At 37.3% G+C, this 15,505-nt stretch overlaps 1 protein-coding gene across 5 annotated transcripts in view; it reads right to left on the bottom strand.

Moving 5' to 3' along the window:
• Positions 1 to 15,505, bottom strand: part of RIC8A (RIC8 guanine nucleotide exchange factor A) — a 30,453-nt gene that overhangs the window by 10,125 nt on the left and 4,823 nt on the right. For 3 of the 5 annotated variants that reach the window (XM_039353206.1, XM_039353204.1, XM_039353207.1), the window contains exons 2-6: positions 11,919 to 12,098; positions 9,113 to 9,160; positions 4,853 to 5,467; positions 2,438 to 2,532; positions 970 to 1,120 (exon numbers count right to left, since the gene is read on the bottom strand). In XM_039353206.1, coding sequence (XP_039209140.1) covers positions 970 to 1,120; positions 2,438 to 2,532; positions 4,853 to 5,467; positions 9,113 to 9,160; positions 11,919 to 12,002 — 993 coding nt within the window. In that variant the 5' untranslated portion in view covers positions 12,003 to 12,098. Of the gene's footprint in view, positions 1 to 969; positions 1,121 to 2,437; positions 2,533 to 4,852; positions 5,468 to 9,112; positions 9,161 to 11,918; positions 12,099 to 12,310; positions 12,379 to 15,505 lie in introns of all 5 variants that reach the window. The other 2 variants (XM_039353205.1, XM_039353208.1) reach the window with 2 other exon arrangements.

Here is a 15,505-nt window from a genome sequence, read left to right as displayed (position 1 = left end):
AAAAAAAAAAAGTTACTTATGACCTGGTTCCAAAGTTCATCAATGCTTGATGACTTTATTTCAAGAAAAGGAGCTTTCTAATCTCTATTCTTCACTGACACCATAAAATAGTTTCAAAAACATGGCAAAGAAAATCTCTTCAGTGGTATGTGCTCAGTTGTGCCCATGTCCTAAAAGTACTTCACTGCCTTCTTCATCCTAAAATGTTTGTCTTTCAGTTTTGGAAGATAGAGAGTGCAGAAGCCTGTGTTTTGACTTTGTTGTGATTTCTAGCTCATCCTTATGAACTCTATGGGTATTGCCTTCAATGAGTGTTTTCAGGTATGTTTGCAAGTATGCCAGGATTTCTACAGTAGTATGCCTACTTGGGAAGTAATGGCACCCTGCTGAGGGATGTTTACCTTGGCTATTGGATTCTCTCCTTAGCTACTTAATGTTTACTTTGACTGAATACTGTTTGCCATTTTTGTCACAGGACCGCAAAGACATATACACTATTAAACTAGTTTGGAAGCGTATAAACATATACCTTGTTAAACTCTTATTTTGGCTTTGGAGAAAATAGGGCAATGGAGCTATGATGATAATTAAACAGCAACATAGAGAAAATGAGAAAGCAAATCAGTGGTAATGTTTCCTATTCCAAAAATTAAATCTGCCTCTCACAAGCTAGTAAGATGTTGTATCAACCAAACAACCAATGGGGCAATGCATTTCTGGAATATTCTCTATTCAACCTACTCTCATGTCAGATAATAACCAATAATTTATCCTGTTGCTACCTCTTTACTGCCAGGCAAATTGCCATTACATAAGTTTTCTTACGGAGTGATAAATAATTGAAATGTCCATCTTCGTGTGGTAGGGCAAATGTCATATATTTAAGCACAGGATAGACTCTTAAATGAATTCTAATCAAACATGGGTATCATCATAAATCAAATTGCTTGCTTGTTTTGCTTTACCCACCCTATCAAGACGTCGATCAAGGAAACTCAGGAGAACATTGACAGCATCCATATTGACTCCCATGTATTCAAGGGAGCCTCGGTGGACCTTGGGAGTCAGCAAAACATCTAAACACCTGAGAGGCAGATTGCCCAAAAGATTGATTGTATGGCTGAAGGAAGGATAAAAGGTAAAACAGGAAGAAGTTAGCAACCAATATAAATGAAAGGCTGTTTCATTCTGAAAACTCGAGTACTTTTTAGGTTTTAGCAACAGGAGAATAAATTTCAAATTGTGCCGTGTCTAACAATAGCAAACCATTCCTTTTTAGTTCAGGCTTCCATCATCTTCTCCTCCATCTGCTGTTATATAACCATTTTTATAGTAGAAGTCCGGTAGAAGTCACAAATTTGACAGATCTCTTGTTCATAATGTGCAATGTACCCACTTACTATTATTTATTAAATGTACAGTATATGTGTCTCTCCTTACACAACAATTAACATGGTTTACAATAGTTCAAAACACAAATGATAAAATACAAGAATAATCCCAATTATAAATAAATTCAAGGAAAATTACAATTCACATCAATGAAATCAAAGTTAGTTCAATTAATGAAAAGCAGTGGAAGAGAGGCATTTTCAATGTTTTCTTAAATTCCTACTATGATTTCACTAGGGAAGGATTTCTCCCGTGTACTACATAGGCAAATTTCCAGCAGTAACAGCAATATTTTTAAAAGAGCCTTTCCTGCTGATAATGTTTATCTCTACATAAAATTATTATCACCTGTGTCTACATCAAGCAGAATACTAAAAAACTCTACTTTTTTAATACTCTACATAAGCTGCCTAATTTTTCAACACTAAAGCAGACTCAGTCATAGCATTCTTTTTTCACTTCTAAGAATTACTGTATACTATATTAGGGTCCACATTTTTCTCTTTTAATTATTTTATTAAACTGATCAAAGTATAAAATACAAATGAAAATAATGAGAAAAGGGGAGGGAAAAGGGGAAAGAAAAAAGTGTACGGTAAAGGGGAAAAAAGAAAGAAAAGCACTGATCTGACTCTTTTTAGCCCAATAGAATGAGAAAAAAACATACTACCTCAATTTTTTACTTTTACATAATGTGTACCAACCATTTCTATAGCAACAAACCTATCTAATCAGCAAAACCCGAAGTCAATGTTTTTTTTTCCATGTCAAAATGGAAGTGATTTACAGGTAGATATTGGGGCACATAAGTAGGATACTACATTTATTTTACTATGCAAGGAGATACATGGTTTTTGTTAACAGTCGGAAAAATATTTTAAGCAACAGAGTCCAATTTATTTAGCTATTCTATAATTAGTTACTATAAAATTTCCACATTTTCCCTCTTCTTCCCCTATTTTTATTACTAAACCTACCAACTATCAATAGTTTAATATTGTTATATGTAGTTTATATTTGTTGTATTGGTAATACAGACAATCACCTGTGAAATTCTTCTGTCCGATCATCGCCATCTGCTGAAATCATCAGGCAGTGACGGAGAAGGGCACCTAGACGTCGGTACAGAGCAGCATCTTCCTGGCCCAAAAACAAAATTAAAACCTTTACTACGAGAAAAGAGCTCATTTTTTATTTTAGGCAATCTGCTTATTGACACATACTGTTCCAGCAATGCATTTTCAGAATCAAATATACATTTGAGTTCAAGGGGGAAATGGCATACATGGAATTTGAAAATCTGCAAAGCAAATTAGCATACTCAAAATAAAGGATCTGTAAATTCCTGGTTCCCTAATTTGTTACAAATTGCAAAGCCATAGCAACAGATGAATTAGCATAACTGCCTTATCTGGCATTTATTTCCCTATGTATGTCTACTGAATACCCACAATTTTCTTCAAGTTTTCTTTCCCCCAAATGTCAAATTTTGCAAAATAACAAGAAAATGTTAGGTAATAAGAATGCAAGACTGAGAATAAAATAACTGTTATATCAACAAGGCAAATGTTAACAATAGAATCAAGCTAGGTTCATGAAGAATTGAAATTTTCAATTTTAAAAGAAATAAAAGACAAGTAATGGCAATGCTTTCTTATAAATTACTAAAATAAACAACATTTTGGCTTTTCGTCCAGCCATTTCAGATTCTTCAATAATTTGCTGAGTTTTTGATCACAAGTAATATGTGTTTTGATTCCTATTTCCAGAATTTCCAACCAATACAATCATGTAGTCTAATACATTTGGAAGGTAGCATGATAGGGAGATTTATTTTAAGCCAATAAATCTGTTCTCTCCATCCCCTTTAACAGTATAATTAGGCATACAAATTTAATAGGTCTTTAACTTTTCCTGAAAGCCAGTTTGATTAAATATAACAGTCTAGAAACCAGGAGATTAGGAGTTTCAGTCCTGCCTTAGGGACAAAGCCAGCTGGTTGACTTTGGGTCTGTCACTCTTTCTTGGCCCTGGGAAAAAGGCCATTTCTGAAAAGGTTGTGAAGAAAATTGCAGCAACCATGCAGTCACCAGGGATCAAGACTGACTTGAAGGAATAATGATAATAACAACAACAACAACAACAACAATTTATTTCCCTAACTTTTCAAAGCCAAACTATGTTGAAAAATTTGAGCAACTGGTACCAGAGAGAACTATCATATTTTAAAATAATGGAAGCAAACAGGATTTTACGTATTTGCAATATAGAAATAAATGGCTTTAAAGAAATAGTATCATAAATCATTTTTGTGGCATGTATATGTAACCAAGAAACCTTGTTATAGCGAGTCACTACATGCACAAAAGCAGTTCATTGGGCAAATACATAAACACATACATAGAATAAGTTTGAAACTAAGAAGAATCACATTATGTAGTTTGAAGAGTGGAAAAAATCTAATTTAATGGAACAGATGGGGGTCAAGAAACTGATGCTATGTTTCTATTGAAACATGGTTTATGACATTATAAAGAAGTGCTGGGTAAGTAATATCCATGACATAACCATGACATAATAATATCTGCTGGTTTGGCCTGGTCATTTGGAAAGGGTCTCCTGAAGTCCCCCACACCTTGGAAGGTACCTGCACCCTGGACAAGAGAGCAAGCCTCCTCAGTGGTAACCTGTATTTTATGGAGGCAACATATAATCCAGGCCATCCTTGCATTTCAAAAACAAGTGAGCAATGCCCTATTTCAACATACCTTCAGCCCAAAACAACTGAGAGCTGCTTTATAGCTTTATGTTTCCTTACAAGTTATTACATTATTTTTTACTTTTATTATAACCACCCAGGCATTTGGGATTGGATTGGCCTAGGAACACAGTAATTAAGCAAATAAGGGGGAGAGCTGTAGGGCAATTAATGCAAGTTTCCTCTTATAATCTGGAGTTCATTCCTGGTGTATCCCAGATGTGGACATCCAGGAAGACTTGAAACATGTCTCTAACTATAGAAATCATAGGTGAAATGAAATGGTGAATACAGGTAGTCCTCAACTTACGACCACAATTGGGATCATAATTTCTGTTGCTAAGCAAGACAGTTGTTAAATGAGTCATGAGCAATTTATGACCTTTTTTTGCTATTGTTAAGTGAATCACTGCAGTTGTTAAGTGAATCATGTGGTCATTTAGCCAATCTAGCTTCTCCCTCTGATTTGTCAGAAACCAGCCAGGAAGGTCACCAATCAAATGATCCTGGGGGTCTGCAACCATTATAAATACATGCCGGATTTCAAGCGATGGCTGTTAAGCACGAGGACCAGTTGTAATTCACTTTGTTCAGTACTGTTGTAACTTTGAACAGCCGCTAAACAAATGATTGTAACTTGAGGACTACCTCAAGAATAAAGACGATGAATGAAATACTCAGGGTCACTTCGGGGTGTCTTACCTCATCCACTTCCTTTTTGTTGGTATCAAAAGTGACATTGAAGAGGATCTTCAGGATTTCCATAGCACGCTCTGTCTCCTGCCGAGGTAACGGTAGGGAAGGATCCCCTTTAGCGGCTACCTCATGAGGATCAATCCATTTCACTCCCAAGGTAAGTTCCAGGGTATCTGTCATTAAACCAATACCGCGAAGTTCTTGTGCAACCTGCTGCCGAACATCCACCCTTAGTGCCGTCAATAAAAAGAGAAGGCGCAGGTCAAAGAATTTTATGTCATGGGGGAAGTTTCTCTCATTATAGAGTTTGATGCGATCTGCAAGGCCCACCACAAACCGAGCCTCAGACATCAGTTCTTGAGCCCGGGGACTACTGAAGACAATATTACAGAGGCATTTAAGTGCCTCCAGAATTACATCCAGATCAGGAACCTCCAGGATTTGCTCTTCCCTGTAAACAATCCCAGCATGCCTGGCTAGTGTCTTCAAACTTTCCATGGTGGTGAAAGGGCCAAGGCATTTTTTATCCCGGGACAGAATTCGTATGCTTTCCAAGCATGTCACTTGACAAGATGGCTGGAGAACTCTCTCCAAGAACTTGATCAGAAGCATGGCCAGTTTCTAAAATATCAGAAAGAAAAGAGTAAATCAATGAAGTTCTGCATAAGACAAGAAGGACTATCTATGTTTGCACTTGTACAATTTCAAAAGTCCAATAAAATCTAGTATATCTTAAACCCATGCAGTGTGTTCAGATCCTCAGTTCTATTTCTATCTGCAAATGAGCAATGTTACTACAACATTCACTTTGTAATATCCCAAGCTGATATATAGCAATTAAAACATGCCCCTTACTTCTTAGATTTAAGCTGTAAATGTCTTATATAGACAAAACAGGCTTGGAGAAACTCTTGAGATTTTCAAAACTTAAGGGAAATGGAAATCCAGAAATAATTTAATGCTGACTGAGTATGCTTAGTGATTATTTTATGCAGATTGATGCTTGGAGGGAGAAAAGTGGAAGGAGGAAGGCTCCACAGCAAAGAGACTGAACAGTATTTCTCCTCACTGCAGTATGGCATTGACAGCATCAATTTATGGCGAAGAAGAAGGCATACAAGATGGCAGCCAGCCAGCAATTCAGCCCCTTGCCTCCATCTTCACTCAACATGCTTGCGTTGCAAAAAGCAGGGGATTTTTTTTCTAAAGTAACTAGTGTCTGAATAAGCAAAACCTTCCAGAAATATCTGCAGGGCCATTGGGTAAAGGGGTGGAGGGGATAAAGAAAGCCACATCACACTGTCATGGGACATTTGTTTGTATATTATGACCTCACACACATGCATGTGGCTTTTTCTCTGGATGCCCTTGAAGTCACCCCACATAATGCACGCAGAGGGAAGTACTGTAGTTACCAAGTATACACTGCCATGGCTAAAGGAGAGAAACAAATCTCAGGAGCCAGAAGGCAGAGTTACTCCAATGATAAACTATCTACCTATAGCTTGGACAATGTCATGAGGGCTTGGGGAGAGGGGGGAGAATGCTAGGGCATGTCTGTACTGCAGATAGATGTAAGTGGTGAATGGGCCTTAGTCATAACACTGCCAGAAACACAAAGCCTGGCAGTGCAAAGATTACTTTAACTGGGCACTCGTATGTTCACTATAGAGTTGCGCTATTCAAAAAGAGGGAAATGCATTCAGATTCAAATAATTTTACTAAACCTACTTGACTTTGGTCTCTGTATGTCAACAATGTAGCAGATAGTATTTGATTTCCACAATAGTTTTTCAGACATCAAACATGGACGTCTTTGTCACTTGGCAGGCAGCATGGCCCCAAAAGCAGGACAAGCAGTCAATTCCCAAGTGGGCAGAGGGAGGCAGACTAGACACTCTCCATCTCTATATGGGACTGCCCTTGAAGAGTATTTGGAACCTTCAGGTGATGCAAAATGCAACAGCACAGGAAGTTATATTCCTCATAGAACACATTACCCCTCTGGTCCGTGAGCTGCATCGGTTATCAGTTTGTTTCCAGAGTCCAACTCAAGGTCCCATTTTTGACCTTTAAAGCCCTACATGACATGGGGCACGTTTTTTGAGGGACTTCCTAATTTTTACATTTTCCCATCCCACCAGATCTAGTAGAAAGGGAATGCTGCAGATCCCCTCATTTAGGGAGTTACATTTGGTGGGCGATAAGTGGCAGGTCTTCTTGTCTATGGTGCCTGTATTATGGACTATTCCCCCCTCCCCCGCCCCAAGGTTAGGCTGGCACTATTGCTTCTGACTTTCTGAAAATTCTTCAAGACCTAGTTGTATTATCAGTTCCGGGAATTTCAGAGAATTGGTGAGGTAGCTCCATTATTATGAACATCTCTTTGCCCATTGTATTATTTTCTGCTCCATTTTATTTAATGTTTTCAATTAATAATATGTGTTATTTGTGTATTGCTGTTTTTTTTTTAACTTTGTTGTACATTGCCCAGAGTAATTTGTTTTCTGACATGGCTGGCTATAAAAAATTTAAAAATAAATAAATGAAATGTCCATCTCTTGCTCCTGCCTCTTAAATACAGAACCAACTTGTTCAGTATCAGACCTTCCCATCTGCCTCCACCTCTTTCGATGGTGTTAAAGTATGCTTATCGTTGGCTCCTTTCCATTATGAAAATATGATAATGAGCTATTTATGCAGCTCATATCTATTACCATTTTAGGTTGGCATTTGGCTCTTGGGCAGGATCCACCATTGAGGAATTTGCTGTTACGATATGGACTCCAGCGGTGGGACTTTTAAGGCTCCAGTCTAGTGTGGGAACTGATGGCCTACCCTGCTCTCGGGTGAAAGGATAAGCTTATGATCAGCTCACAGTAAGATGGAGTATAAACAACTCTGTTCCCTCCGAATGTAATCAGTTGGTAGACAAGAGCATGTTCAACAGCAGGCAAGCAAGTCAAGAGAGGTTCATGCTCTATGGCAGGAGTCTTCAAACTTGGCCCTTTTATGACTTGCGGACTTCAATTCCCAGAATTCCTGAGCCAGCATGGCTGGCACAGGAATTCTGGGAGTTGAAATCCACAAGTCATAAAAGGGCCAAGTTTGAAGACCCCTGCTCTATGGTATTCTAGCTGTAACAATACAGTTTAGGACTAATCTCAGTAAAGTTTGCGAGCTCTTCCTTGATGTTCCCTGAATCTATTACCACAATAGATTTATGTTGGAGCATCATAGATAAATGTGGTGAGATTTAAATACCTTTGGGACTGATGTAATAACATTTGTGGATAAGGAAGCGTCTGATAAGTAGGAAGAGGAAAAGAAAACAAGCTGTATCAACTTTCTCCTCCAGTAATAAATGGAAGAAAGATATCTGCATGCAGATGATATTTTCATCTCTGCTCTTATTGTTGAAAAATGATAATTCAAGGAAGGAAAGTATTGTTGCTTTTGGTGTGTGTTTCTGATCATGAATAAAGTTCTCTTGAATATAGGGTTTTGTGTTAATGAAGAATTTGTTTTCTTTTGATCACCCTGTTACAAACCCCATCCATCTTGCCTTCCAAGTTGAGCAATAATACAATAAATGCAGACAAACAATATAAAGCAATCCTGTACATTGTGAATATATAAAAGCACCAGTGCTTTTTAAAACAGTTAATAAGACTTCAACCTGCACACAGTTGATATTTTGGGGCTCTATGTATTTGTGCGTGCATGTGTAAATGAGTAAATTTTTCCTGTTGTATTTGCATTAATCAACATAACCATATCAAGACTGATACTGTACTGATCCACAAGCAGACACTCTCTGGGATAGAGGTAACTGGAAGCCTTATAAATTCATACTGAAAATCAGAATAAGATGTTCAGCTACCAAAATATTCCAGAGTAGGCCATTTGGAGCTCTTCAGATATTGTTGGACAACAGCTACCCACTTTGCTCATCATTAGCAATTCTGGCTGAGACTACTGAAAGGTGCAATACATCTAAAGAAGTTGTTGTATACCTTAACCATCCTTACACACGGATGGATTTAATTCTCACTGGACATTACCAGCCTCTCTCTTCTTCCTGTAGGCACTCCTGGACTTCAAAGGCAAAACTGTGTATTATGTTAAATATGGCTTAAAATGGCTATGCCCCAACTCTCCATATTTCACAGTAAAGAATAGTTCATGACTTTCTTCCATCCAGAAGTTATTATTTTTCACACCCAGTATTCCTGGTGGACTACAAACAATGATACAACAACATACCTTTCTTTCTTCCTGTTCTTCATCATCAAAGGTGAAACAAGGAGCATTCTGAGAAAGCAAAAATGAAAATTCCTTGAATGAATTAAGAAAATAATTTTCTCTAAACATAAGAGAATTTTTTAAAACAAATGACAATCAATTTCTTCCAAATACTTAGCAACTCAGATGCTAACCAATGAAATGTAAAGCTAAGTGAAGAAAGAAAGAAAGAAAAAGAAATGTTAAGATGGATTATTACTTTCTAAGTAGCTTTATTAATTGGGGCAGTTATTTTCAAACCTACCTTTAAAAAAATCTTTCTATGACTAGAATAGAATAATAACTTTATTGTCACTTTGAATGTACACTAATCGGCACACATTAAAATGAAATTTCGTTGCATATAGCTCTCAAAGGGTCACCACCTCCAATATATACTACATAAATATATATTTGTTTTTTGAAGTAAACTCTGGGCATTTTAAAATATTTTAAGGCATATTCTAAGGTAAATAGTCAGCTCAAACATGCACTGGCTTAACAGTATAATTTTAACATGGACCAGATGATTACCAAACATTTTCTACCACTGCATATTTCAGATAAAGATAATGAGCAAGACTTCATGCATAGGTTTGCCTATCATTATCTTTTTTAAAACTGAGGCATTTCTCATTAGCCTGTAATGATATCCCAGGTGGCCCAGTTCTTAAACTGGGATTTTTGTCCAAATTTTCCCAAATGGCAAATACCTTTAGCTTAATAGAAGATTCTTTCCAATTGCCAATTACGTTCTGAAGAAGGAAATTTAAACGACTTTGTCAATTATTTCACTTATTTAAATTGTATTAATATAATTGTTATTCCATTTTTGAAGTCCGTTAATAGACTTCACTTCATTTGGCAATAAAAAATAGAAATTCAAAGCAGTTTATTTATAAGGAGACTATATTTCTATGCCATTTTTAGTTACTGAAAACAGAAACATCAGCTCTAATATAATCCAAGAATTTTCATTTATCATAGCATATTTTATCCCAGAATTTTTTAAAAAAAATTGCAATTAAAGGCAGTTCTATTTCTATTCCTCCATAAATGAAAACCTTCAGCTTGCTATCTTGAAAAAACATGCCTAACACTGTTCTCAACAGACTACTATAGCCAGTTGGAAGCTAGAGGGACATCAAACAATCCATTCTCAGCTACTTTTGGGTGGTGACAGCTTGAAAGAGGAACATGGACTATAACTGCTACTTTTAGAATTATATCAGCTCTTTTTGGAACAAGATATATTTCTCTGTTATTATTAACTAGGAAAGGAATTGCCATATGTTTTGCTTTATCCATTATGTAGTCCCTTCTGGAGTTATCTGGCACAAATTCTTAGAAAGCCTCAGCATTAGCCTCTTTCCATATTGAGAGGTACCCATGAATCATTCATGTGTTTTCTGAGAATGGCATCTACCCACCACATATTGAGACTGATGGAGAAACATGTTAATAAAGGTCTCAACTTCTCTGTAGTGCAACAATGGAACTACAATCACATATTCTCTAAACAAAATCGTTAATTCATTCTCTCACAGCATTTCCAGTTAGGAAGGTTCTATGGTTAACAATGTTTTTTAAAAAAATGTTTGCTTGAAGTTACAGAGAGTTCCTTCCAATTGATGGATAATGGCCAAATATTGTATAAAGGTATTTCTTGACATGCAACCATAATAGTTATGTCATGACAGCCATATGACCAACTTTATTACTGTTTTGTGGCAGTTGTTAAGCAAATCACCTAGGTTGTTAAATGAATCTGAGGGAATGCCACGGTTGTTAAGTCGCAATTTTTAAGCAAACCAATGGTTCGCTATGGGTGCTATTTTGACAAAAAGCCAGAGTGCAAATCGTTTGGCAAAATATTGTAAAGTGCAGTCACATGACTGCTGGATGCTACAAATGGTTATAAATACAACTTTGTTCTGAGTGCTGAAGTTCAGTCATGGGATTGCTAAGGGGACCTGATTGTTGGATCTTTGAATTGGATCATAAATCCCCTTAATTGAGCTGGATGTAAGTTGAGGACTATCTGTATAGCAGCTTCACAGATGTGTATGAAGAGAATGCAACCTACCAACTGATATTCATATTCCTTCTCTTTCTCCTCTCTGAAAATAACATTTTGGGTTACACATATTACATGCAGCTATTCTGAAAATCTGTTGCAGAGACAGTTACAAAGATGTATAGAGCAAAAGTATCCCTGATAAAATCAAATATAAATCAATCCACAACTGCATATTCATTACAGTTTGATTTCAAGTTCCTAGAAATGTTTAATACGAAGGGCACATTTCAGGTTGTGTAACATTTTGAAGCAAATCTAATCACCACAACCATTTATTTTGTGATATCATTGTTATATGAAAAGTTCCAAGGTTACGGCAGATTTTATCTAAACTAATAATAATCAACCTAATTCTTTACATACACAACTTCCTAGGACTGTGTATTTGTGAATTCCATATACCTGCCTGCCACTTAGGGTCCCCCCCCCCTTTTTTTTCATCTGAAATGTTCTCATTATTTCTCTGGCATGATTCATTCTCACAGAACAGCATACTTTTGCTATAGCATCCCAGCTGCAGTTCCTTTTGAGAAAGGAAGGGAGAGAGTAACCCCAAATACCTATGTTAAAGGATTAATAACAAGAACATATTGCCCAATGATACAGACAGATGAAACTGAAGGGAGAATCACAAGAACAGCCTTAAAACGTGCAATGTGAATTCTTCAAGACTCCATCGGGGTACCTCAATTCCCAATGAAAACTCACCTCCTGGTTGTAGATTTGTAGCACCTTGAGGACAGTATCTTGCTTCCCATTTTCTACAGTCTCTAGCACAGCTTGGAGTGTCATGTCTGCCCAGAGGAACAGGCTGACTGCAGTGAAATTTGTAGAAGACTTTGTGGCGTGGCTGGATATTTACTGATGCAAAGAGTCCTTGTTAAACAGCTGATGAGAAGAGGGAGGAACATTAGCGAGCCTGGCCACTCCAGAATTCCAAAGTAAGAAGCAGATGGAAGCTCCCAGTAAAACCAGCCAGTAGCTTGCTATCTTGCTTACACACTAATCCTCTTCCTTTTTTGGCTTTTCAGCATTTTATAAATGTCCTTTGAGCAAAGCATTACCTAGCTAGCCTCCCCTTCCGCCACTCCGAGGATTACCTTAAAACAGATAACTGCATGCTGTAGCTCCTCAAATCACCTCCTCCACCCATTGTCCTCATTTCTCTCTATGAATATAAAACAAAAGAAAAGAAATTCCCCTACAATAATAAAAGGATGTATTCCCAGCAAAACCACCCATATCTCCTTGCTGGGTTCAGATGGCAATACATTTTCTGGTGAAAAAACATGGGAGGACTGAAAATATACTAAAGCTGTGCTCACCAATCAGAGTATCTCTCAAACTGACTCATCCCTCAGATTCAAATCTCTGATCCTGCTTAGAAAACATGAGGGGGGGGGGTAACCTTTCTATCCTAAGGCCTTAACTCTTTGGTTGCCAAATTCTCCGCATCTCTAGATTCAACATTTGGTCTGTGTCACCATAAAGACAATAGCTGTTTAAGAATGCAAATATATATTTGTATCCCTCCAGTAGTCATGCTAATCACAGTCCATGTCACAGTATTTGATGGTAATAACTGTGACAGGGGAAGGGAAGGCACACTATCAAGGCAGATGCTAGAAGAGCTTGCCACAATCATAATGCTTAATCTTATGATTTAAATGACCCCCCCCCCAACTCTTCAGTTTACGGATCCCTTCACAAAGTTTCAGATTGTTCATCAGCCTTCAAACATTTATTATATGAAAATAATTTAATGAATACTGCTGTAACTAATAGTACTATGAATAACAACAACAACAACAACGACAGACAGCCAGACATCTGGCCCACAACATGCCTGACATTACTATTGTGGAAAAGAAAAAGTCTGGTTCATTGATATTGCAATACCAGGTGATGCACAAATTGAAGAGAAACAGCTGGGGGGGGAATGAAATATTGTGATTTACAAATTGAAGTTGAGCAATTGTGGAGGAAGAAATCAATGGTTGCACCAATAGTAATAGGAGCCTTTGGAGCAATACCCAAAGAGCTACCTAGACACATGGAAATTTTGAACTTATTAGACCTGAATATTTCGAATTTGCAAAAAACCATTTGGAACTGGCTATATACTTAGATGTTACCTTAACAGCTCTTAGGTCCTTGGTTAGGACCTGAATTGTTAAGTTTTTACCAGACTGTGAATCAATTGAAGATGAAATAATAACAACAACATCTTGGACAATCCCAATGACTCTTGGAAATCAATAGTGACCACTTTGGAGTATCTTCTTTTAAAACATTTAGATCATTCCCTATGTAGAACCTATTCTGATTTTTTATAGTGGGGGATGTGAGGGACTGAAAATGGTGCACATTTCATTTACGGTACTTATGTACCTAACTAACCAAACTTCACATGGCTTACAGAACAGAATGCAACATCAGAAGAAAATTAACTCAAATAGCAATTAGTGGTCAAAAATTAAAATTATGCATTTCTGACAAATGGCTCTGCTGTGTAACATTAATCCCCAGAGACCCTCTGGAAGAGCCATATTCTAATCAGCTAATGAGAGTCGCTAGGGGAATGGGACATTCTTGTTCAGGAGGCAACTATTCCAAAGCAGAGGTCCCCAACCTTTTGGGCATCAGGGACCGCATGGAGAGAGGATTTTCCGCGGACCGGAGGGAACATGGTTTTGTGTCTGTATCCTGCGGATGGGGTTTTGCTTGTTTGTGCAGACCGGTTGCTGGTATGCCACGGACCGGGGGTTGGGGACCCCTGTTCCAAAGGACAGAAATTACGGAGGATCTGGTGATCAGGCCCCTGCATACTGTACCTCCTAGTGGGGGCACCTTTAGCAGGTGCTCCCTAATTGTCTGTGTAGGGAGGCAGAAAATAGAGAATTTGTTTGGTACAAACCAGAACTGCAAATAACAGTTCCCAGAATATCACGAATGCTACTATTTCAGTCACTTCTCACTTTCTAAAGTGTTTGTCCTTCACAGTTTACATATCTGCTATGGAAAACACCAGGCAACTTAGTTGCCAAAGTAATGATGAAGTGGTTTTAAAATAAGCAAACTGTTTTTTGTTCTTTATTTACAAAATTTAAAAACAGCACAAAACAACATTTAAATAAAGAGGAATAATGTGCCAAAATGTGTATATCACTGAGCAACTGCCAGGATCAGCAATTCTGGCAAAAGGTTTCCCAAAGCTTGGAACAATCTGTAGATTGTAGATTGTATCCCTCTGCAGTTGTTTAAAAGAAGCAACAACATTTGACTATTCCTCATACTATAAACATGCAGCAGAGAACTTGAACATTTTAAAAAAATCAACTTTCTTCTGGGCAGAGAACTGATACAGAATACCTCCCCACCCATCACAAGTAATTTCTACATATAGCCAATAACTTGTAACCGGAATTGGCTGTTGTAGCCCTGAACTCCAATGAGGAAAAAACTTCATGGCATTTACATCTAATTTAACATATTTTTAAATGCTACAGAAACTTCTGATCACACAATTTCACTACAATTTTTCAAATCTACAATTTTGATTTGTTAATAGGTAAGTGATAAAAATGTTCAGTACCAGGCGTTAAAATCAGCCAAGATAGGAAAAGCCATCCCTATAGATCATCTTAAATGTTAATATTTCACCTGCTCCTGTATTATTTTTTTGATTCATCCAAATAATTTCTGGCCTATTTATTATCAGAAATTAGTTTGTCTTCTAAATTCTCTGAAATCAATTTAATAACTTTTATAAATTATGATTAGGATTTGAAAAGTCTCCACCACAATTACTAAACCAGATTAAAGCATAAAAATAAGGAATTCTGTGGAGCAGTGGTTCTCAACCTTTTCTTCACCACGGACCAAAAGGCCAAAAACTCCCATGACGCAATTCATTCCATTTACTGGAAATGAGGAAACAGAGGCCCATAGGGGGGTTTCTTTGTTGAAACTGGAAAAGCAGCCCTGTTGGGGGGGCCAAAACATCAGGACAGCAGTAGTACTTTTTCTGATTAAGAAATTTTATTAAAAGACACAAGCTTCATCTCATGAAGTGAGGTGATTCCTTTTTATAAATCTACTAGTCAGAAAAGGTGCTCCCCGACTCCTGATTTTTTTTTTGGCCAGGGTTTTTGTTGCTATTGTTATTGCTGTATTTGTTTGAATAAGTCATTATATACCAATATATAAATTGTACTCTGTATATTTAGTCTTATTATTCATCAAAAACCAAAGGCATTCTATTTCTCTCTACATGTTTGGCCCAGGTTTCTTTA

Source organism: Crotalus tigris, unplaced genomic scaffold (genome assembly GCF_016545835.1).
Source record: "Crotalus tigris isolate CLP2741 ecotype Arizona unplaced genomic scaffold, ASM1654583v1 scf7180000018504.2861643, whole genome shotgun sequence".
Taxonomy (NCBI): Eukaryota; Metazoa; Chordata; class Lepidosauria; order Squamata; family Viperidae; genus Crotalus; species Crotalus tigris.
The sequence above is the reverse complement of the archived record's forward strand: the minus strand, read 5'-3'. Positions and strand labels throughout refer to the sequence as shown.